Here is a 24,348-nt window from a genome sequence, read left to right on the forward strand (position 1 = left end):
ATTTTTGTTTTTTAGGTGTATATTTTGATACTAGACTGACGTGGAAAGAACATGTTAGGCATGTTGTTAGTAAATGTAAAAAAGTGATCAATGTTATGAGATGTCTTGCAGGATTGGAGTGGGGGGCTGATTTTACATCGCTGAAGTATATCTATCGTCTTAATACGATCGAGGTTAGATTATGGCAGTATTGTATATGGATCAGCAGCTAAATCTGTACTCTCAGATCTGGATGTTATTCAGGCCCGTGCTCTGAGGATTTGTTTGGGGTCGATGAAAACTGCACCAGTTTGTGCTCTGCAAGTTGAGACAGGTGAAATGCTGTTGTGGCTCCATAGAAAACAGCTTATGGCCAATTACTGGATACATTTAAAGGGCCATGATGAATGGCATCCTACTAAGAAGGTATTGGAGAATTGCTGGGAAAGGGGTAAAGCGCAAAAGACACATTTTGGGTGGATAGGCGAGGAAATAGCAGAGCAGATGAAAGTCCAAGGAATTGAATTTTAGTTCAACTGTACAGTGGCCTGTGAGGCCAGCCTGGATGCTGAATATTGCTTGTGTGGATCTGGAGCTGCTGAATATCAAGCGCAGGAATAAGACAGTAGACATAGTTCAAGAATACTACAACTATAAAGATAGAAATTACAGTGATTATGTACAGCTTTTTACTGATGGCTCAAAAGATTTACTGACAGAAGCAACGGGGGCAGCAGTGGTGATTCCCAGTTATCAGATTGGAGTCAGTAGGAGAACTTCAGATTACTTAAGGGTGTATGCAGTTGAAATACTTGGACTTCTATTAGCCGTACAATGGGTGGAAGAGGGGATGGTGCGTAACATACTCATTTGTAGTGACTCAGTGTCGGCACTATCGAGTCTCAAAGCAGGATCAGCCAGGAATCACCAAGAACTAGTGTATGGAATTTAGTTTGCAAATTCAAGGCTCGCTGATCAGGGTAAAACTGTGGTGTTCATGTGGGTCTCTGCACATACAGGAATTCCAGGTAATGAGCGAGTGGATGAATTGGCAAAGGAGGCGGTCAAGAAAGGAAGTGTAGAACTGAATAGTAAACTGTCAAAATCAGAGGGGAAAAGCATTGTGTGGAGAGAAATTTCCAAACTGTGGCAACACTATTGGGATGGTGGAAATAAAAGGAGACACTTGCATACAATACAAAATAAAGTAGGAGGGGTGAGTTACAGTGGTATTAACTGACAAGAACAAGTAATTATCAGCAAATTGAGAATTGGTCACAGTAGGTTGAACAGTACACTTTTTATAATGGGAAAACATCCGACTGGACATTGCAGTCTGTGTGAGGAAATGGAGACCGTGGAGCATGTCCTGATGTCAGGCAAACCACCACAACTTTTCAATGTCAGGGCTTTTGGGAAAAACAGCAGGCAAGGCATATCACAATATTATTACGTTTCTAAGGAAATTTGATTTGGTAAAAATAATCTAGTTTCTTTCTTTCTATTTTGTTTATATTGTATTTATTTGTCTGCATTTAGCTCTCGTTCACACTCCAGTCCAGTTGGAGGCGGTAATGCACCTTTAAATTGGTTTCCAAACCGCCAATAAACCATAAAGAAGAAGAAGAAGGGGCAGGATATAGGATATTTCCGAGGAGGCCTTGAAGGCAGCACAAACGGCAACTAGTGGTACAGTCGGGAAGCAAATATGGAGGAATACCCGAAACAAACCGAAAACCTCGACGACCCTCCCAACAGCCGGCTTTTCGTGGTCACAAGTCGGTCCATAACCGAAGATGAGCTTCGGGAAAGTTTCTGTGTGTTCGGGGACATCCATGGGATTTGGGTCGTCAAAGATAAGCAGACAAAGGAGTCCAAAGGGATCTGTTATGTGAAGTTCGCCAAGTCGTCGCAGGCCTGTCTGGCAATGGAGGAAATGCACGGCAAAGTGCTGATGGAAGGGACTAAACCCATCAAGGTAACGTTAACGGTTATGCCGCTGATCTTAAGTGACAGAAGCAACGCAATTTTCCGTATATATTTTGTAATTTTGTAACTAACATTAGCTTGCTAGTGTGCTAAATTAGCTAGCTAACGTTAGCCAGTGTTAAATTAGCTAGCTAGCTACGTAAACGTTACATTGTTTAAAAAAAAGAAATCGATACCGGTGTATTGTATAGAACTCAGTTTATCCGTTTCCCCTACCTGAAACTATAACGTTAAATATACAGAGGGGCGTTTCACATTCACTATTCGAAATGGGGGACAACTTCGACACAACACCTGTTAGGATACCGTGATGCGTAGCGCCCCCTTCGTAGTTGGTTAGCGTTTGGTCTAGCTAGGCTATGTCCCAATTCAGGTGCTGCAGCCTCCGAAGGAACAGAACTCGACGGGGAAACAGAATTCTGTTCAACACCGGTATCGATTTTTGAACCATACCCAACATCAACAGTGTTCGATACAACACCTGTTCCCAAACGATATTTTTTTCACTATCAATTTAAAGCGAAGCAACAATTTAATATTATGGTACATATATTTATTTTTCAGACCTTTTTTCACTATCAGGCTGCAGTTGTAACTAAACAATTACTAATCGTTTCCTTTTATTTCTCTGGTTGGTTGTGAAGGTGTTTATTGCCCAGTCACGGTCTTCAACAAGACACCGAGACGTTGAGGATGAGGAGCTGACCAGGATCTTTGTCATGATCCCCAAAACCTTCTCGGAGGAGGATCTTAAAGACACATTTAAAGTAACTACTACACCCATTTCTTCTTTTTTCCTGTCTTTACTATTGCCTGTATGTAAAATACAACTATGACTACAATTTAACGTGATTTATAAAAGTATACATTTTCATTTTAGGCTCTCTGAAATATGCCTACACATTTTTAAAATATTGGCTATAACTGCCGTCTCTTGCTGCCTTATATGTAAATAAAAAAATTAAATAATGTCCACATGTCGAATATGGCGAAATGAGCACAAATCTATTTATCCCGGGCTTTGTCTGTCTGTCTCTCGTTCAGGAGTATGGTGATATTGAATATTGCGTGATCATCAAGAATAAGGCTACAGGCGAAAGTAAAGGACTGGGCTACGTGAGATACTACAAACCCTCTCAAGCAGCTGTCGCCATAGAGAACTGTGACAAAAGTAACTGGTGTCAAAATATTTTACTGGTGGTAGATGTAGCTGCATGAGAAAGTACTGGGAGACTTTTATTTTTTACATTTCTACATCTCATAAATAATTTAATACCATACAGTTAACAAAATATATTTAGTGTGTTTCCAGCCATACTAGCTTCTCACTGTTAACACTTTGTGAACTGCTGTGGATATTTTTGTCTTAAAGAATTGTGGCATTGATGATAATGGGTTTTGTTAGCTTACAGGGCCATCCTGGCTGAACCTCGCACCAAGACGACAGCATCAGAAGACTACTCCGGGGGGGCGCCCAGAGGTGATTACGCGGGCGGCGGCGCTGACTCCATGAACCCGTATGCCTTCCCTATGGGTAAGCCGTTGTTTTACAACCCAATTCAGTTTTTTTTCGATTAGAGGTTAGTAAGTTTATAGTTCTTTCAAGCCTATGACCAGCAATTAAGTCAGTCAGACATGAGACACAGCACTGAATCCTGTATTTTGTGTCTGCTGTCAGATGACATACTTAATAACACTTCGGGGGGGACCCTGGTGGAGTTCTTTTCATTTTTATTTTTTTTACCGTCTGCATCACTGTGGAGCCATCTATGTTTTTATGATGGGGTCCCCATTTTCCTGCCAATCATTTCACATAATTCCACTGATCTACAGGTGGCGGTAATGTCCCCAGAAACTCAGCAAAGCAGCAGCAAAGGCAGGGAAGAAGACGGCTAGCAAGTAAACGGATATAAACAATGCAGGCTACAAATGTTCTTTAAAAATGGCTTAAGACACTCTGTTGGTGAGATCAAGAATGAACAACTAGAAATGAAAGCCATTAGTGCCAAAATACAAATTCAAGAAGCTGAGTTTAGGTTCAAGTGAGTTATTTAGGGAGCTCACTGTGGCCTTAATGGAGGATTAAGTAATGAATCTTAAGCCTTGTCTCTTCTTGAAGGTCTTTAATGTAAATACATTTGGGAATCACTTACTGCAGTAGTATCTGTCCTGTTATTGATCCTGGTGTCCCTCGTTCCTCTACAGCTGACCCTGGCAACTACTCGGTCAATATGGACTACCGCTCTGGGGACCGCTCGGGGGACCGCTCGGTGGACTTCACACGGTGCCTGATGATGTCAACAAGGGCCGCACTTACCCAGGAGCAGATTTTTTCTCTCTTTGACATCATTCCTGGCATGGAATACTGTGAGCTGCAGAGAGACTCTTATGGGTTGAGCAAAGGTTTGTGACTAAATCGCATGGGCTTCATTCATTTGGCCACTATGATACTGTACATTGGAATCGAAGCAAAACGAAGGTGTCTTTGATAGAGTTCACTTACCATTATTTTAGCTGTCATGAGTATGTGACTGTGGTTTTGTATTTGATGTGATGCCACTTAAGCATCCAGCATGATGAAATGGCATCATACCCTCTTGAGAGTCAATAACGGTTACACGTTTTTAATCTTTGTTTTCTTAGTCTGATTAACAGACATAAACCAAAAGGTATTAACATTTGTGATATAAAATGAATGAAAGGAGTAAATCCTCATATTTGAAAAACAGGAATTGGCTTTATAGGTGACTCAAGAATCGATTACCAATAGTCATTTATTACCTGTCCATTGGTTGCCTACGATCAACTAAGTGTTCTTTGATTAATCCCTACCATGTCATCGCTTAAATACATTGTCCTGACAGGTCAACAAATTCATTTGAACACACTGAAGTATTTTAAAAGTAAAGTTAGTGTACTGTAGTTTGTAACTCGTCAGTCTGTGAATGTTGATGTGTTCCAGCCGTCTGTTTAACTTAAGTTGTCCTGTTGGCTGCAGGTCATGCTTTGATTCGCTACGCTAATCTTGGATCAGCTGTTTACGCCAAGGAAAAGCTGAATGGCTTTGAATATCCACCTGGCAACAGACTGGCAGTCAATTTTGTTGACGACGGAGAGGACCGCAGCAGGTACACACTCGCACGCACACACGCGCATGTTTATACCTCGTACACACAGAGTACCATGACCATTTCTCTGCAGAATAAGTCAGACGTTAATGGAGGTGTGAAGCAGAAATGCCCTTTTTGAAGTTAATATATTAATTTAAAATATTGGGACCAAAATGCCACTGATGATTAACAGTAACCTCTGCATGTCTTCTTAGTCACGTTGTATTTGTTGTCAAATATTCATGGGTGAATTTTTTTATTATTATAATATTATCCCCTGTGCAGACTGATCTCATGAAGTGGTGTATGTATGACACGCCAATTCATATGCCATGATTTGCGTGTTATAAAGACGCATACTCGCTATTTCGCGTGTTTATCAACGCCATTTGGCCTCCATTGACTTACATTACCTTGCGATTGGGTGTGAATTGGTGGATGGGTAAAACCCAGGACTTTCACACAGGAGAGCGGGAATCGCGTGTGGCGTTTCCTTTGTGTCCCTCGTGTGATGTTTCCTTTCCACGTTTGTTCTTTTCCTAATCCCAACCGTTTCTTCTTTTCAACCTAAACCCCACACGCCACGTGGCTTTAGAAAAGACGTTGCAGACTGCAGTTAGCTGTATACGACGTAGACATGCACGTGGACAGCAGAAAAATGCGTACAGATAACACGCCTCTTGGTTTTAGGAAAGTGAAATGTATGTTTACGCAAAGTCATGATGTCACATTGCCCTGTGGGCCACAGTGATCAGGTAGTTGTTTTCCATGAGCAAGCATCTTTTATAAAGTAAAGTACGTAGTCTGAAGAAGTAAAAGTTACGACCTAGAGGAAAACCCCCACGTTAACCATTGTGCTAACAAAAACAAAACACCAGGTGTTGTTTAGAAAGCAGCCAGGGCATGAAGCTGGTCTGAATGGGGTCAGGAAAATGTCAAATTGAGTTCATATTTGCAAGTGTCCAAGACAAATGTTGAGTTAAAGTACACGATAAGGTTTAAAATTACCATACAAATAATCTTGGAGACACAAAATAAGGATACAAAGTAGGGCAGGGTGATATGGAGAAAAACGAATATCCTGATATTTTTGACCAAATACCTCGATATCGATACCGCAACGATATTGTGTTGAGTATTGGTGCTTTCACAAAATATTTTACACAATGAGATTTTTGATAAATAATCATCAGTAATGTGGATATAATGACTAAGTGGGGAAAGGCAAATAATAGAACAGTTACAACAGTCTGGTGTGTTCAGAAAATGACATCACTTTACCGTAATGCAGCCTTTAAAACCAGGAAAAGACAAGACTTCTGTCATATCACGATATTACGATATCCAAAATCTAAGACGATATCTAGTGTCGATATCGATATATTGCCCAGCTCTAATACAAAGTCTTTTTTTATTTCTCTGGCATGTGTCCAGTACCAGTGTTGCAGTCACCAGAAATGTGATATGCCTAAGGGAGTGTCTTCATTTATCTCTGTATGGAGCCTAGTTGTAAGTCATTTTGGCCGCACAACTTCATCGGTAGGTGAAGTTGAGCATGAACCATTGAACATCCGCTTGAAACAGCATGTGCGCTTGTTTTCGTGTGTAGTCCTGTAGGTCGGATGGCCATGCAGTTTGTTGCAACCCAGATGATGTCTGCAGCGTGGAACGGACATTCTTCCAGCCAAGCAATGAAACCTGTAAGTACATAAAATCAATGCCTGATTTACAAAATCACCCTGTAATTAATCATGACTTATATTAAGGCTGTGGTAGGCGCCATTGTGTCTGTCAATCTTCAGCATATTTTAACTGGCTGGTCTGAGAGAGAACTAGACTTCTGCACCTCCTCTTGGCTCTGTTGTCCAGCGTTAGATAATCTAGCCCGTGACGGAGACTTTGGCCAATCGCAAATCGTCATTTTCAGAAAGAGAGAGCTTGGCTGTTCTGCACATGCATTGCCCGTGTGGCAAGAGAGGGGAAAGCTGCAGGAAAAGGACTTGCTTTACTTCAAATTCTGGCATTTTGCACATACTACCAACTGCAGCTTTAACTCAGAAGTTCTTTTAAGACTTCTTTTTTCTTATTGATGAAAAGGAAATGTCTTTAATTTCAGACATTTATTGAACCAGTGCTGTAGAGATTTAAAAAATAAATACTGCATGTGCAACTTTCTTCATCTGCAAAAAGACTTATTTACACACAAATGTGTAATATTGCAGCAGAATATCAGTCAGATTTATGATAAAGTAATCATCTGGAAAACTACTGCATCATTTTTAGTAATTGTTCTTGCTGTGGTGTCACATTATAGAGACTATATTACTGTTCCTGGTAATTATCCCTCCAGGCCTCCTCCTGCTACCAATAGCATTTTACAGGTCAAATAATGAATGAAATAAAAGTTTGTAATTACACAAGATTTAACACACTTAAATTTCCATTGTGTAATGTTTTTAGTAGTTTAGCAAAATCTGTGTTGCCCGTTCACAAACGTGTCCTTTTTCATGAATATTTACCACCACCACCATCAATTCCAAGTATTCCTATTGGCTTGAAATTTTACATTTGCGTTTGCATGAACTGGGGTAGACGCTCCATATTCATGCGCTATCTTGAAATATGTTAGCCGGTAAGGGACACCCAGGACATACATTCTTCGCCCAGAAAAAAAAGATAGATATTGAAAAGAGCAAGAGACCGGCTTTTTGAAGCGTGAAGGCTACCGTAGCTGTAATACGTACTTTGAACTGCGTGGCGCCAGAGAGTTGATTGTGATATGTGATCTCAGCGCTAGATGGGAGATCCCACACATTGGACCTTTTAACCTAACACAGTTAGGTGTAAGAAATAAACCATGTTTAAGTTGACTCGCTGATCCTGGGTGTGTTTGCTGGTATCCTCCAGAGCTACCCTGCTGTCGCCCCGATGCCCCGGGTTCAGACAGACGTCAACCTGCCCCCTCTAAAGAAGCTCGCTCCACCCGACAGCAAGGCAAAGGAGCGCTTGTTTGTTGTCTTCAGCCCCGCCCCGCTGCCCCCAGATGTGCTGGAGGACGTTTTCTGGTAAACGTCCCATTCATTGACTCATACTTCAACTTAATTCAAAACAGTGCAGTGTGCTTATGGTAAAAATAATGGTCCATTAGCCAGAAGGTCAAAGGTTCAATTGCCCACAACTCTAAGCTCAGTCGCTGCAAATGAGTGTGGATGAGAGTATCGAGCTAAATGGCCGTGTAATGTTGCTATCAAAATGATGCTCCAGACAATCGGCATTAACAAATGTTCCTGTCTCCCTGTAGTCGCTTTGGTTCCCTGATTGAGGTCCATTTGGTTCCTGGGAGGAAGGTTGGATACATGAAGTATGCAGATAAACAGGTGAGACTCTGGAAAAAGGACATGAAATTAAACACATAACAGATTTTTATATATATATATATATATATATATATATATATATATTTATTTGATACTTTTATTGCATTTCCTTCACTTAATTAACAGTCCATACCTGTACAAAGCAGTACCATTATCATATCCTTTTTTGGATATGTATGTACATATCTATGTAGTCCACCCAGTGATGATGATGATAATAATGATGAAATAAAAAAAGCAACCCCTCAAAAGAAAGTAAGGAAATATATCGATGTATAAGCATATACACATACATCTGCACCCCTATACACTTCTAATCATACATATATACGTATACACATACAATATATGCATACGCTCCCAAACTTTTACCTGAGAAACATAGGACTTGGCTTTATATTGTATTATTTAGCCCAGCGTCTTTCATACTCAAATTCTGTATGTTATCCTCTCCATTCCTGAAGTTGCATGCATCGTTTCTTTCCATCTCTGGACTGTTGGTCTTAATGGTTTCAGCCAGTTTCTTGTTATCTGCTTCATGGCTGCAATTCTGAAAATTCTATATAGATACTGTTTTAGCTCAGGTGGTGATTTTCCTAGGATTATGTGTGTTGGATTAATAGTTTCTTTCATATTTAAAGTTATTTTTATTGCAGTTATAACCAGTTGCCAGAATGGGTTTTAACATAGGGGGGGAAAGGGTAGCATTTGATGTTGGCATAGCAACAGGGACGGAGGTTTAGTAAAACGGTTGGATAAAAACAGTCTGGAGGAAGCGATTCATGGAAATAAAGATGGATGGATGAATAGATGTAGACAAATGGACAAGGGGAAGACATAAGACTTGTGTCTGTCTGTCGCGCTCTCTCAGTGTGCAGACGATGCCTTGGCAGCGCTCCACGGTCGGGTCGTCAATGGAGTAAAGATGAAGGTGATGCTGGCTGATCCTCCCAGAGAAGAATCTCATAAACGGCCTCGCACCTACTAGGACCACGTGACCCAAATGAACGGTGAGTGGCACGCTTTCTGCAGCAGGGAACACCCCTATCAATAACCAGACAACTGGGTGGGAACAATGTATTATACCGTAAATGTATTCTGTGTAAGACCTGTCAAGTGAGTTTTATTGTCATTTCAACCATGTACACTGTATATAGTGAAACGAAACAACGTTTCACCATGGATCAAGTGGTGTTACACATTTAAAATATATAAAAACATTATATACAAGCGACATTCGAGACAGGCTACGTTTAGTGTGCACACACATTATAGACTATACATAAAGTGCAATTACTACTTAAAGTAGAGCATTTAAGACAGACAACAAAAGACAGGGCATAAATAGACTTGTAACAGAGCACTGATTGTTATGAGTTAGACTCATCGTGAGGTGGTGTATGTATATATATATATATATATATATATATATATATATATATATATATATATATATATATATATATATATATATATATATATATATATATATATATATATATGTGTGCATGTATTTGTACACATAGTAGAGCAAAAAAGGTACTCTCAATCTTGCCTAGGAAAAATGAAGTCCCATGTCTTTTAATAGCTGCAGTGTCATATGCTTCAGATGGACTCGGTAACTGACCACCTAGTAAAGACAGTCTTAACATCGACAACCAATCCGAGTGTAATTTAGCATCAGAAATGGAGCACATAACTCTGTGAGAGCTTCTTCCGCTTGCACTCCTCCAAACTCTTCTGTAAAAACTGTTTTTTTTTTTTTTTTTAGTTTCTGATGACAGGTGAGTTGTTTCTCTTCCTGTGAATAACACTGCAGCTTCTTGTTCCCTAGGCGACTGTTGTCATGACACAATGACACCTGACCTGACCCGACCGACCGACCGACCGACATCAAGCCCTTCTCTCGACCTCTTGACACGACCCTTTTGAGACCTGTCTGACTCTCACTGATAAAACAAGTAAACGCTAGCATCCGCTACTAAAGCAGAGTCTTAATCCTATACAGTCTGTAAGCAGCAACAACGTGCACGGTGTGTCGTCTGTGGTAAGCTTCATGCTTTTTATGCTTTTTTTTTTTTTTTAGTACAGTAGATCTCAGTAGATTTCAACCGTGCCGATGCTTTTGTCAGCTGGACTAAGTAATGTGTACAACTACAGCAGTAGCACACCATGATTTATCAACAGACTACCTAATAAGCACTTAATTTCAATTTTTAAAGATATAAAAATATCTCAAGTCTCATTGTAGTTTAGGTGGTTGGCAGCATTTTATTCAGGGGAAAAAACTGTAGACGGGAAGCTTAAACAGGATTTGTTATGCTGGATCTAGATGTTTTTTTTTGTGTGATCTGGTCCTTCCTTTTTTATCTTATGGTATGTCATCCCATGTTGAGCTTAGCTTTGTTTTTGTGTCAGTAAAAAATAAAAATCAGTTGAACACCTCATTCAGCCTGGCTCGTCTCTTCTGTAGCTGCCTGATGAATAACTGGACAATTAATTAACAGCCGTTGAAATATTTTATTTCTCTATTGTCGGAAATTGTTCCTGTTTTACTCTGATCTCCGTTTGGATTTATTTCATGTTCTTCCTTTGCTAAATAAATGTTACTCTTCAGAATAGTGGTGAAATAAAAATCAAGTATCGACATGCTACGTTAAATCAATGGGATTTGTTGTCTTGTGCCGACATTTTGAATGTATTCGACAAGTGAATGTACATTTGAAAAACAATCAGTGGGAAAATTGATTGTGTATACAAAAGGGAAACAAATTGTGAAGATGGGAAGTTTATGCAACACAGCAAGTGTTTGTGAAATGACAATTATATATACATTCTTTACAGTTGAGACCAAATAAAGGTTACATTCTCTATGGGGCAAGAGGGTGAGGATGGACTGTGGACATTGGAATTAAAATGTTTTTTTTTTTTTAGTTGGTCTACTTCTGAATATTGGCAAGCCTCTCTTGGTAGGTATGAATCTGTCACAGTTGTGACACATAGTTACAGTATATGGGCCACTTAAATGATACGTATTTGTATACTTTAATTACCCTCATGATGCAGCAGACATGAAATCATTTTGTGAAGAGGAACGTCACAATTAACATCCCTAAAAGCATTTTGATTTTTAGAATTAAAGTGTGTTTAAATTAATTCTCTGAATATCAACATCACCGGCAATAAAACTGGATTACCAAGTGGGCAACTGCCTCTACACCGCAGACCTTCAGGGACCCCAGAAGCATTAGCTTGACTGTCAGTCAACCAGGTCCTAAAATCTTAATTTTTAGGTTATATTTTGCTTACATGGTGCACAACCTTAAAAAAATGTTGTTACATCTAAGTACCACAAACCAACTGGTATTCAGATAACCTGGGGCCAGGCAGTAGTCTAGTATATGTTTCAATTCATTAATTAGGAGCTGCTATCTATAGTGTGCTGTGCACCCTGACTTGGGGGTGGGGGGGGGAGCTATATCTTTAAAGGTGCTGTAGGTAGGATTGGGAAGATCCAGGACTTTGCCAAAGAATTTGAACATCAACAACTTCTCAGTCCTCCCCCCTTTCTGCTAAAGCCCAAACTGTCTCCTAAGCCCCTCCCCATGAGCAGTGATTGACACGCAGTTAGACATCTGGGCCCTGATTGGTGCATCTGAACAGGGAGCTGTGGATTTTTGCAAATCCCACTACAGGCTGTAGGTGGAGCCAGAGGAGCTGGATCTTTTTTTAAATGACCTGCTTCATGTAGTTCTACTGGAACATAGGGTCAGTTTCAGCAAATATGACAAAAAGGTAGTTTTATAAGTCTTACCTACTGCACCTTTTAATAAAATGAATAAATAAAAAATGCTATATTTCTAAGTCATAATGTGGGACTTGGCATCATCTAAGAAGAGACACACACTGGGTGTACAGTAATCTTTTATTTCTTCAGGAGGCAACTCATGAGAACATTATTTACATTTCTGGGCTGGCGATGGGACAATTTGGTTTCCCTGCTGGGGCTTTATCAGTCTGGTCACAGAAATAGCGCTGACATTTTAGAAGCGTGGTCTGGGTTTTTCCTTCAAAATGTTACATAAACTTCCCTAACAATTTTTTCAACGTAAGCTTAGCTAAATTAAATGTATTTGTTGAGGAAAAACTTCACTAGAATGATGAAATTGCAACCTCAAACTCGAGCGTTTATTTTGGTATGAGAGCAGCTGAAACTCTGAACAGATCAAGTTTCTTACAACAGAATCACTCCTGTTCATTTCCTACATTGTATTGTAACTTCAGTACGCTTTCAAACATCCGTCGATGTTACTTGATTTATTGAAGTCTTGTCCCACAGTACAATCTCACAAGTATAGAGCTTTCATTTTTAAGCTCTTACAATGTCTCTCACTCTGAATAGCTATATTCCATAGTCAACTGATTAGGAAGCCCAATTTATTTCAAAAGTAATTTCAGTTTCAATGAAAGACGGCAAGTTCGTTGAGCAACAAAGTGCACAACAGCCAAATTCTATTTTAAATGGAAATTCTGACAAGCAACAACCATGTGGAGTTGGCCCTGCTGTGGAAATTTGGAGACCGAATGGACAAAAAGATGTGAGAGGGGCAATACAGAAAACAGAGGGCGGCAGAGACGGGCAGTGATGTCATGAAATAATCAGGCTTTATTACTGGAGTCTCTGAAAGTTAAAATCATTCAAACATCTGGTCTCTTTGTTGTTTAGCTCCATGTATCCATCAGTCGATCCCTTTGTCACTTAGTCCATCCTAACTTCCACCTCACGCTTCCCCCCCCCCACACGCTCCCTCTCAGTCTTCCAGCGCCAGTGTGTTGAGTTCCTCGTCGAGCTCCTCCAGATCTTCTCCTGTGAACAGGTTCTCATCCACCGGTACCTCTTCTTCCTCCTCTTCTTCTTCCTCCTCCTCCTCCCCGCCTCCGTCCTCCCCGCCTCCCTCTGCTCCCGAAAGCCCGTTGGATTCGGCGCCACCGCAAGCCCCGTTCAGCTGCTCCTCTGTAGAGGGGCAGAAAAAGATTTGTTTTTAAATGATGTTTTGGTTGTTACTTGTGTATCAAAAGTACTCGTACTGGGCCTATTTGTTTCTCATTCCCACAAAATGGACTGGCCGGCTTTTCTTACCATTGTCTGTTTTCGTCGGCTGAGTCTTATTCCTCGAGGTGAAACGGTCCGTGGATGCTACGGTAATGCCTGTGTTGTCGACCTCTTGTGGAACAAAACGGGATAGGTCTATGTCCTGGACATCTGTAGAATCAGTCTAAAATAAAATTGTAAATTAGGTTTAGACAGGAGTGTGACAAGACAGCAGGTAAACTAATGTAGAGAAGCAGGGAAAGTATTCCGTTGAGGGAAGTGTGGAGTCATTTTGCCCTAAATGCAGCTAATTTGAGTACTTTTTTTTTTTTAGTGAATACTTAAAATCAATATCATTAGTAATTATATTAGTAATGTGTACTTAGCTGCATCAGAACATCTGCACTTTTCAGAGTCAAATTGAAAACTTATGAAGAAAGATGGCAGATTTTCACAGAACAAAATGCACATTGTAGTACCAGAGAGGAAAAAAAATCAACAAAACGAATTAACGGACAACATTTTTAGTCGTGTTATTAAGTTTCATTAAGTAAAGACTGATTTAAAGGAATGAATGAAAAATGTTTTCTTGTTGCATTAAACTTAATTATTAATTTACAGCCTGAATCTACAAAGCAGCACACAAGTGTACAACAGGTGCAGACTATTAACGGGCAAATCATTTGCAGTGAAAAGGCAGGCGGCTGCAATTCAAAAGGAATTAAACCATAATAAATGCAGACAAGCGCGCTCTTAAGTCTGGGGGCTGCATCAAACCACTTTGCATCACCTGTACGAAAGCTGAATTATAATTGCTCATGGATGAGGCAAAAAAAAGTGTGATCATCTCTGAGCTGTGGAAACTGTAGAGATGACATACGGTCCACGCCGCCGAGAGCCTTGGACTCTGTTTGTTTGACTTCACTTTGTGCAGCCGGCTTTTGCTGCTGTTAACTTTTCAATTCATGGGCTGAACCCAGAAATTTGGGCTCTATTTGTGATGACATTTCGAACACTTAAACTGAACATTAATGCAGTAAGAGATACAGTATCTGTTCTAGCAGTTTGTCAGCTTAACGTCACTTATACTTTCATCACAATTAACAAAAGGATAGCGTTTTTATGGTCTACCCCTCTTCTTCAATGTTAAAGCTGCAGCCATGAGCTCGAGGATGTGGATATTTCTCTAAATGGAACATTTTGTTTAGAGGTTTATATAAATTCTACAGTTTCAGCACTACAACAGGAAGACACGAGTTGCTTCTGTTCACCGTGTTAAACATGTTTAAATACTTAATGGCCCTATATTTAAGTATTTAAAATCTTTTCTGAATATCTCAAACTGCCTGACAACACTGACCTCACAGCATAACCAAAATAACTTGCAAAACACTGTTATCCTGCAGATATTTTGTACCAACAATGCAAACTATATGAGACACCAAACAATGTTGAGTGCAGTTATTGTGCTGGGACATCTCACTTCTCCATATGAAGTCATACAACGCCAAACTAAAGAACTATTGACTGTAGGAGGTATCATCTGCTCTCCAAACTTTCTCCATTAAATTCTGTGACTGTGTGTCGCGATACATTACCTGTTCGTCGTCGTCATCATCATCTTCTTCTTCGCTGGCATATTTAGTGTCGTCGGCTTCAGCATCGTCATCATCCACCAACTCCGGATGGAACTCGAACACTTCGCGCCCGCTCACCTACAGACACACGCGATTTGATTAAATCCTGTAATACTGTGGAAACGTTGGCATCGTAGACAAAATATACACATATAAAGTGACCACAGAAACAAACATTATCCAGAAAACCTAATGACCCCCCCACACACACACTTACCACTAGCGATTTTCCAGCCTTAAAGTCAGCCTTCTTCTTCTCCATCTCATCCCTCGCTTTGTCAATCTGTTAATCAACAGCACACACAGGGAAAGGTAAGGGACTTGAAACATTTCAAACATTTTCTGGTGCTTCCCAGACAAACTGATGTTAATAAAATGATTAAAACGCGTTCCCACCTTCTCCTGCCTTTTCCTCTTCTTCCAAGCCAGGAAAGTCTCCAGGGTGATCCGAGTCACATTGACACCCAGAGCCGCACGCTGCAGGGGGACAGAAAACCAAACTAAAGAGAGCTTCCATGGTAACATCAGTCAGAGTATTTGGAGACATCAGACCCTGTGTGGTGCGCTACGGCCTCACCTTTTGTGCGTCAATATCTGAACATCCAATTTGGCTGTCTAAGACTTGATTTATTCCTGAGTTGTTTTTGACTGACCAATGTTTGTTCTTGTGTTCCCAGCCTATCTGCATAGACAGGCATCTTACAACTTATTAAGCACATCTTCAAATAGTTTGACTTTTTTTGATTGTACCATACTTTAATGTGTGTGAGTGAAGCTTTTTGTAACAGTTTTTTAAGGGGCGATAGAAATAAAAAGTTTATATACTCAATAATTACTAGTAGGAATAGTAGTACAGCTAGTGTCAGATTGGTAAGCAAACCGCCGCGGTCTTGTTAACACATTTGATTTAAACACTAATATTTCCACCAGAAGCTAGCTGTGGTTAGTAGTTGTGTATTTATGGTGAACCTTTCTTACATTTGTACTCCCTGCTGAGCTGGCTGACAAATTGCACAATTTTGTTCACACTAACTGAGCTCACTTTTGACCTACAATGCTTTGGAGTGGAGGCTTGATTAAATGGTACTTACATTGAGTTATTCTGCACCCACATCAATCAGTTCTAATGTCCAATCTATTTTGGTAAATATATCTAACTAAAGTAGAAAGAGTTTCTGTCTGTGTGTCCGTCCTTCAATTTTCTCCACAACCGTTCATCCGATCGACTTCACACTTGGCGAGTGTATGGCTGAGGAACCCAAGGAAGTGCAGTGTCGAGTGCGAGCTCTTGAGATTAATGGACATTAGAGTTGGGCAATATATTGATATCGTGATATGAGACTAGATATCGTCTTAGATTTTGGATATCATAATATGGCATAAGCGTTTGTCTTTTCCTGGTTTTAAAGGCTGCATTACAGTAAAGTGATGTCATTTTCTGAACTGAACCAGACTGTTGTAACGGTTTTATTATTTGCCTTTACCCACTTAGTCATTATATCCACATTACTGCAGCTAAGTCATGGCCGGTGTATTGCTCAGGTCCAAAGTAAAGCGCAGTGTCGAGTGTGAAGTTGTTTGGATGAGCAGCCCTCGGGAAAGCTGCTAACAGCAAATGGCCCGTTCTAAACAGGTGTGTTTGAACGGGCACTGCACTCGTTTCATTTGTATGCACACTTATTATGCCCAAGTAGGGCTGGGCGATATGGAGAAAATCAAATATCACGATATTTATTATCAAATACCTCAATATCGATACCGACTATTGGTGCTTTCACAATGAGATTTTTGATAAATAATCATCAGCAATGTGGATATAATGACTAAGTGGGTAAAGGCAAACAATAGAACAGTTACAACCGTCTGGTAAGTTCAGAAAAGTACATCACTTTACTGTAATCCAGCCTTTAAAACCAGGAAAAGACAAGACTTATGTCATATTACGATATCCAAAATCTAAGACGATATCGATATAATATCGATATATTGCCCAGCCCCATGCCCAACCCTCCATTAACCTCAGAGTTGGATTGTAGTTATTTCCCTGAATCCATGAACCGCAAATCACAAAAGTATAGACTTACCTCGTTTTCTATCAGTTCCTCCAGCGAAATTTCGTCCTCCTTATTCTCCTCCTTCTTCTTGTCTTTTTTCAGTACAAAGCCAGGTGGCAGAGCGTGCCGGTACATGCAGACATCACCCCCTGACGGACATGACCAGAACCAGCCGTACTTATTATTCTCTATGGCCTCAAGGAAGTGCTTACACACCTGCAGACAACACAGAGGAGTAGATAATGGTACAAAGAGGGGACAGGGTAAACAGACAGCATCTTGTACTATTACTGTATTTAGCTGAATGTAGTTTAAGTTTGAGCGACTGTTTGGGGACAAACCGTCATGAGATCAGATTAACTGAATCCATCAACAACAGAAAATCGTTTGTGTTTTTTTCTGAATCAAAAAAGAGGCTTAGCCAATACCCAAAGGACAATCAGTTTAGCTTTGATTCATGGCCAACCTCAGCCAATTGCGAATGCCCACATTGATAAGAAGAATAAATCAGGGACCAAAGACTTATATGATGATTGATTTAATCAAATACATCCACTATTGATCAAACCTAGTCAATGGAAACCCTTGGAGATTTTCTTCCCCCCCTTGGGTTTGGTTCTCTTCCTCTGTCTCTCCTATATCCGTTTCATCATCATCCATACTTCCTGAACTCCACATTTCTCTCCGTTACATAACTTAATTTTTGTTCTTTTTCGATCATCAGTCAAGACTGAAAAACTGCTCATCAATTTGGGCTCCATTTGGGCTTTCATGCAACCGGTCATATTATCAATTAAATGCAGATTTCCCTCCGTGCATCAACCTTGTCATCTGTCTCTGTCTTTATATCGCTGTTCATTCGTCATCATCAGAGCAGACTTACAATTTGTGTTTTGGCTTTCTTCTTCTCTGCCTCGCCGTGTTTTTTGTTGACGACCTCTTCCAGTTTCTTCTCATCCCAGTTGTCCATAGTGTCTAAACACAACAAAATTAATTCAACAATGAAGTACTTTACAAATAATAGAAACTAATAAAAATGGGGGGTGGAGGGAGGGTCAGTGGTTCTGAGATTTAGAATAACTAATGCTCGACAAATCACATCAAATGACAAACTTGTTTTCACTTTAAACAAAAAGAAGAAAGAGCCACCAGAGTGTATGCTTATGATTCATGTAATTGTAATATTTTATGCCAAGCAATTCCCCAAACTGTCAAAAGTTGGTATCAGACCAGGCCATTTTATTACTTTATTTTAGGCATTTATGGAGAATTATATCTATATAATTATCTATCTATAGACCCTTTGCACGTGACGTCACGCTCCACTTGCGCGAATTATGAACGCCATGATGGACGGCGGAAGAGCTATGCTGTAGATGGACGGCAAGCTAAACACATACGTTTTCGTTTGTGTTCTCACATTCTGCAGAGTAATCTTCACCAACACAATCTGCAGAGTAATCCTCACCAACACAAGCATGTGTATGTATTGCCTTCCTGTTTTAAATGAGTGATAAATAAAATTATCCTCAACCAGCTAGCTGCCGTGCTAACCAGCTGTCCTGCTAACAGGTCCAACCCGATGATGACCCACATAACTAGCTAACATCGGTTATTCACTGACCTAGCTACATATGCAAAAATGAAAGCCGTTCCCTTGATCATTTAACTTAACACGCATACAAAAAATATTGGTTAAATTAAAGATGACATGGCACGAAAACTAGCTTAAAAAAACGAGTTAAATGCTGGTCTGCGGAGCTCCTACCCCGGCTAGCTGACGAGCTAGCTGCAGCTAGCTTTGGACTGCTCGCTAGCTGCTGCCCATCGCGTCGTAATATCCACCGGTCAAATCTTAACATAGGCTACACAGCGAATATAATCACAGATAAGAAGATAGATGGCTAGATGTTACAATTATGTGTGGTTACTACTGATCATAGACACTGCATGGATTAACGTGTGATAGATAATTAATGACTGCACTTCCCAGAGCTGGGATGCATTCAGGCATCCATTAGCTAGGAAGTTGCATTGGCACACCCAGTGAACAAGGTATGTGGGTAGCCACGACCGACCATGTCCTCTAAAAACATGGGTTACGTGTTATATAAATCTTTACTTAAGTAAAGAATAGATGTTAATACAAAATAAACCCTAGATTGATGTCTTATCTTTGCCATTATGAGGTACCTCCCCCCGCTGTTAGCGTAGCATCGCGTACCTGTAACCCAGCCAGCTAGAAAGAACTGGTAAGCATCCAGACTTTTAAAAGCTTTGAGATCAGCACCAGTATATGGGGATACCCCGTTTACCACATAGTGGTACAGATCGTGTGGACTGAAGTCGGGCCGAGTCAGTGATTTAATGAGGTCCGTGAAAACGGAGGGAGAACGAATTAAGGGTCGGTATCCAATCCTGCTATCTCCAACTTCTCCAAATACTGCTCTTTGTGAGCACCTACCAGATGCCCTCGACCAATAACGGCACAACAACTTGTTCAATAGAAGAAGCCATATAAAGCCATAAATACAGTTTATTTAGTGTTATGTATTTCAAACTGATTAAATCTATGAAACTACAGTTTAGCCTGTGCTTCCGCCGTCCATCATGGCGCCGTCATGTGGTCGTGTGACGTGTTTGCAAAGGGTCTATAACATTACAATTTGTATAAAGTACGATGTGTAAATGAGGCCACTGCTCAAGACTACACAGTTTTACAATTAGGGTTGGGTATCAAAACCCGGTTCCACTATGGAAACGGTTCCTACGCAACTGGTAGGAATCGGACCGGATTAGAATGCTAATTTCGGTTCGTCATTTCGGTTCCACTTAATGTGTCGACTGAAATATTTTCCCTCCGTCGCTCCGAAACGGACATAAAAATATCACACTTTCTCTGTAGTCTACCGTTAGCTAGCTACCGTAAATGTAGGCTACTTTTAAAATGCCATATTTTCCCTCTGTGCTCACCAAAACAGACGTAAAAGCATATTACGGCTACCACATCTATAAAAGGGCCTTTCTTTCATGTCATTTTTCAAGAATCGGTTTAGGAATCAGAATCGTTTTAAAAGTACCGGTTCGGCATCGGAATCGTAAAAATCCAAACGATACCCAACCCTACTTACAATACATACTGGTCTCACTGTACACTAACCTTTCTCCAGGTCATCATCTCTTTCATCCACGTAGAGGCTTCTTTTCTCACATTTCCTCTCCATTGACAAATCATGGCTGAACTTGCACTTGTCACCTTTGGTACACTGGCCCTGCTTAAAAAATGCACACAGCACTGACTTTGGGTCAACGCCTGCAGAAAAAAAAGAGATGAGATGATTTATTATATTTTCTCTACATTTACAGACAACAGACACAAGAACAACCAGCAAATGTTTGACATTTTTACATAATGAACAACTCAAATGAAAGACAGAGCAGAGTACAATACGCAAGATTTTCCTAGAAAACAATTAGGGCTGTCAGCATTAACTCGTTAATCGCGATGTGATTAAAGGCAGAGCATAATGCGTTTATTTTTTTTAATCGTATGCCGCCATTTATTAATTTATTTTCACTTCACTCGGCTTTGCGTCGTGCCTAACAGGCTACTATTTTGCCGTAATTCCTCGTAACACATCCTGCTGCTGCAGGAATAGTAACGCGGATTTCGGTGCCTCATTCTGGTGCCACTGATATGTCTGCACTTCTCTCCGATGCTCTGAAACAGACGTTACAGGAAACAGAAACATTGCTGCACATGACGCTAGTTAACACTATACTCGACAGCAGCTAACGTTAGCCTACCGCTAGCTAGTAGCTGGATTAAACACGGTTACAATGCTGACAGCTGACGCTAAACGGTGTACAATTTTATTTTGACAGCCCTAATATACACACACACATATATATATATATATATATATATAGAAAAGAATCAATTTTAAAAATCGTCAAGAAAACAAATTCACCATACATAAGATTTTAATTTTTCCCCCCACCCCTACGTTGGTGTGTAACATCCAACCAATAACTCATCCCAGGTTTTCCAATACCCCCACTTTGTCAAGCCCCTCTGCGTCTAAAGGCCCTAACACCAAGGAGATCGGCGAGCGTCAGCCCAAGTTGGGCTGACAGTGAGTGCCCGTCGCCACACGTCAGCCTTATTTTGTCCATTTCAACATGTGGAATCTCTTTTTTTAACTTTAAATGCTTACTAACACTTTCAGTTTGGTTACCTTTTGCGACTTTCTGAGCAGCGACTACAGGTTTAAACAGCTCGTTGAGTTCGTCCAACTCCTTCTTCTTATCAACCTTCTTATTTCCGTCAGCCTGGGCAGCCGATACATAAACATACACACAGAGAAGGTAGATATATTTAAAGATGAATTAAACAATTAAATTAGCTGAGCACATAGACAGGGGGTGAAATCTGGTCAACAATCATGCATTTTTCTTGTTCATCTGTCTCTTACAAATGTGACAGCTTCAGAGCTGTTATTTAAAATAATATGGTAGAAGGAGAAACAATAATGTTTGATCTGTTCACAGTTCAAACAAGAGACAGTCAGAGATATAAACAACAACAAAAATGTTCTCCTGACCGGTTTCGCAGTTCCACTTTTGACTTGCTGAGTAACGTTCTTGATAAACTTCTGCTGCTTGGCCCCTTTCTTGTTCTTCAAGCCAAATGTCTTGTCCTAGTAGAAAAAAATAAAATACATTAATCAATCGCATAACCTCAAAAATCATCCCCAGAGCAAGCAGTTCCAACTTAACAAGAACGATTTCCTGCACTTCTTTTCCTATCTCAGCAAATAAACAAATCTGTAACAGTAGACAAGAGCTGTAAATAAATCAGATGTGACAGTTTCCTGTTGGAATCAATGTGCTGATGACTAAACAAACTCTTTTTCATCAATACATATTCATTGTTTCTAAATTTCTAATTAGGGCTGGGCAATATATCGATATTATATCAATATTGTGATATGAGACTAGATATCGTCTTAGATTTTGGATATCGTGATATGACATAAGTCTTGTCTTTTCCTGGTTTTAAAGGCTGCATTACAGTAAAGTGATGTACTTTCCTGAACTTACCAGACTGTTCTATTATTTGCCTTTTCCCCACTTAGACATCATGTCCACATTACTGATGATTATTTATCTAAAATCTAAGTGTGAAGATATTTTGTTAAAGCACCAATTGCCAACCCTAGAATATCGCCGCAATATCGATATCGAGCTATTTGGTCAAGAATATCGTGATATCTGATTTTCTCCCTATCGCCCAGCCCTATTTCTAATTCAGCAACAATATTGACTCATCCAAATGTGTGTACGATGTAATAAGATTTGATTACTTAAATTTAAACAGCTGTCTTTCTCTGAAAACTTAAGATATGGCTGTCATTATGTAACAATGTTAGTCCGTCCCACAATGGTCTACACTGAATACGTAAATATATAGTTTCTTGTTAAAGCTAAAAAAGGCCCAGCCATTACCCTAAAAAGGTGGGCACCGTAGTTTTTAACATGAATCAAACATCTTAACTAGTGTGTTTTAGGGATACTATATTCAGCCACAGATTAACATGTCTCACATACGTTTTCAATAGTTTCTGGACAACAATGGAGGTCTATAGCACAGAAAAATAAACTATCAGGCTTGTTTATTTTTCATGGGATTTGTAGGCAACCAACTATCTTGTGACCATAGATAACATACAAAGTGCTTATACAAAGTACCTGTTGTGTGATACTTTCCGACTCATGACAATAAAGACAGATAAAACATGACGCTTTATACATGAAATCACCTACAATTCAACTTTTGTTTTTACAAAGATCAGCAGTGCAATAACCCATCTGGTGCATTAACACGTTGCAGTACAATCGGTGCCTGTGAATGCTACAACAGTAAAAGGCGGCTAACTGACAAGCCGGTATGGACACATTGACAGAAAGATAGATTAACAAAACCTGAGATTTGACAATGTTTTATGTTTATAGCTGCTTTTAGAGAGACATCGGCATTAACAGTACTCTCACATCAGTCAACACACATTAAAGTTTTAAAATGTCAAACTTTTCACCAGTTTTTACTCAAATCTGGTCCCTCATCTGTCCTGTGAGGCCGACCACAAGCAGGCCCATCGCACCGCCATTTGATACCCATTCATATAGAAACAACCAAGATAATCACACAATACACGATAAAGGCGTTATGTAAAGTTTACCAATTTAAGCCGCTGACATTTGGGACATGAACCAACCTTTCTCGGACAAGTGTGAACACGTACAGCGGCGGCACGGCACGGCCCTGCTAGCTGCTTGACTACCTCGTTAACATAACGTTTCATGAACTACTCAAATTTAACAAAGTTAGCCTCGTGACAGCTGACTAACTCGCTTAAGATTGAATTATAGTGACTAAAGCAGCTAAATTAATCGCAACAACTACTGAACGATTATGTAACGCTGACAACGGCCAAAAGGCCGGTGTAGCTTTGGCGTTCACTTGTCAGCTAGCTACTTGTGTTAGCTTCGGTTAGCATTTTCAGCTAACGTTTAACACTGACATGCTAACTCGTGTTATTTTTTATTTTACCTCAATTATCTTCTCCTTTTTCTTCTCTTGGGTTTTTTTATTCCCCGCGGGCTGAGCGGGTTTCTTCGGAGGCATGTTGGCTCAGGTATAGTTGTGTACAAAACGCGAATAGCCGTATAATATTTATTTTAAATGAGGTGTTTCGATTGGGAAGTCAGCTCCACATTACCCAGTTGGTGCTAGCACAGGCACAGCAACGCCGTTTCTAGGCCACATGTGAATTGTTGATGTTCTGTGGCGTCATCACGCATCACTAGAGGCATGATGGGTACTGTAGTCTACAGGAAAAACGACTTTATCCAGCTAACTAAAACTTGCAATAACCAGGGGTGGAATAATTACTCAGAACTTTTACTTAACTAAAAGTAGAAATAATTCATTGAGGAATTAATTTTACAAGTATAGGGCTTTTCCTTCTTCTTTCTTTTTACTATATATGTAGGCGCTACAGAGCACTGTACGCCAAAACCAACAGACTCAGGAACAGTTTCTTTCCA

General features: G+C 40.0%; 2 protein-coding genes across 4 annotated transcripts; one reads left to right on the top strand and one right to left on the bottom strand.

Moving 5' to 3' along the window:
• Positions 1-1,632: 1,632 nt before the first annotated feature.
• Positions 1,633-17,419, top strand: rbm45 (RNA binding motif protein 45). 3 transcript variants are annotated; one of them, XM_078272368.1, is made up of 12 exons: positions 1,633-1,957; positions 2,613-2,735; positions 3,013-3,139; positions 3,374-3,502; positions 3,802-3,867; positions 4,174-4,371; positions 4,967-5,096; positions 6,688-6,778; positions 7,986-8,143; positions 8,380-8,455; positions 9,327-9,465; positions 17,341-17,419. In XM_078272368.1, exons 1-11 carry the CDS (start codon positions 1,688-1,690, stop codon positions 9,441-9,443), a joined length of 1,485 nt encoding a protein of 494 aa, XP_078128494.1. In that variant the 5' UTR covers positions 1,633-1,687; the 3' UTR covers positions 9,444-9,465; positions 17,341-17,419. The 3 variants fall into 3 exon arrangements, with proteins under 3 accessions (XP_078128494.1, XP_078128493.1, XP_078128495.1); XM_078272367.1 differs by lacking the exon at positions 17,341-17,419 and adding an exon at positions 10,290-10,902; XM_078272369.1 differs by lacking the exons at positions 3,802-3,867; positions 17,341-17,419 and adding an exon at positions 10,290-10,902 and having other exon boundaries at positions 1,634-1,957.
• On the bottom strand, positions 13,099-24,061 carry zc3h15 (zinc finger CCCH-type containing 15). The gene is made up of 11 exons (XM_078272370.1): positions 23,852-24,061; positions 21,843-21,938; positions 21,477-21,570; positions 20,399-20,551; positions 18,122-18,213; positions 17,269-17,454; positions 15,581-15,661; positions 15,402-15,467; positions 15,146-15,262; positions 13,596-13,731; positions 13,099-13,469 (listed from the first exon to the last, which is right to left on the bottom strand). The coding sequence occupies exons 1-11, from the start codon at positions 23,924-23,926 to the stop codon at positions 13,267-13,269; spliced, it is 1,299 nt and encodes a 432-aa protein (XP_078128496.1). The 5' UTR covers positions 23,927-24,061; the 3' UTR covers positions 13,099-13,266.
• Between the last annotated feature and the right edge of the window lie 287 nt (positions 24,062-24,348).

This window comes from Sander vitreus, chromosome 17 (genome assembly GCF_031162955.1).
Source record: "Sander vitreus isolate 19-12246 chromosome 17, sanVit1, whole genome shotgun sequence".
In the NCBI taxonomy this organism is placed as follows: domain Eukaryota; kingdom Metazoa; phylum Chordata; class Actinopteri; order Perciformes; family Percidae; genus Sander; species Sander vitreus.

What these genes read in the sequence shown, in the direction of transcription:
- rbm45 (XM_078272368.1), top strand. Translation starts at nt 1,688, where the DNA reads ATGGAGGAATACCCGAAACAAACCGAAAACCTCGACGACCCTCCCAAC. An exon ending in ATCTTAAAGACACATTTAAA is followed by an intron (nt 2,736 to 3,012) that starts GTAACTACTACA and finishes TCTCTCGTTCAG; the next exon opens with GAGTATGGTGATATTGAATA. An exon ending in GGGAAGAAGACGGCTAGCAA is followed by an intron (nt 3,868 to 4,173) that starts GTAAACGGATAT and finishes GTTCCTCTACAG; the next exon opens with CTGACCCTGGCAACTACTCG.
- zc3h15 (XM_078272370.1), bottom strand. Translation starts at nt 23,926, where the DNA reads ATGCCTCCGAAGAAACCCGCTCAGCCCGCGGGGAATAAAAAAACCCAA. An exon ending in AAAGTGGAACTGCGAAACCG is followed by an intron (nt 21,571 to 21,842) that starts GTCAGGAGAACA and finishes TCGGCTGCCCAG; the next exon opens with GCTGACGGAAATAAGAAGGT. An exon ending in GCCGACGAAAACAGACAATG is followed by an intron (nt 13,470 to 13,595) that starts GTAAGAAAAGCC and finishes GCCCCTCTACAG; the next exon opens with AGGAGCAGCTGAACGGGGCT.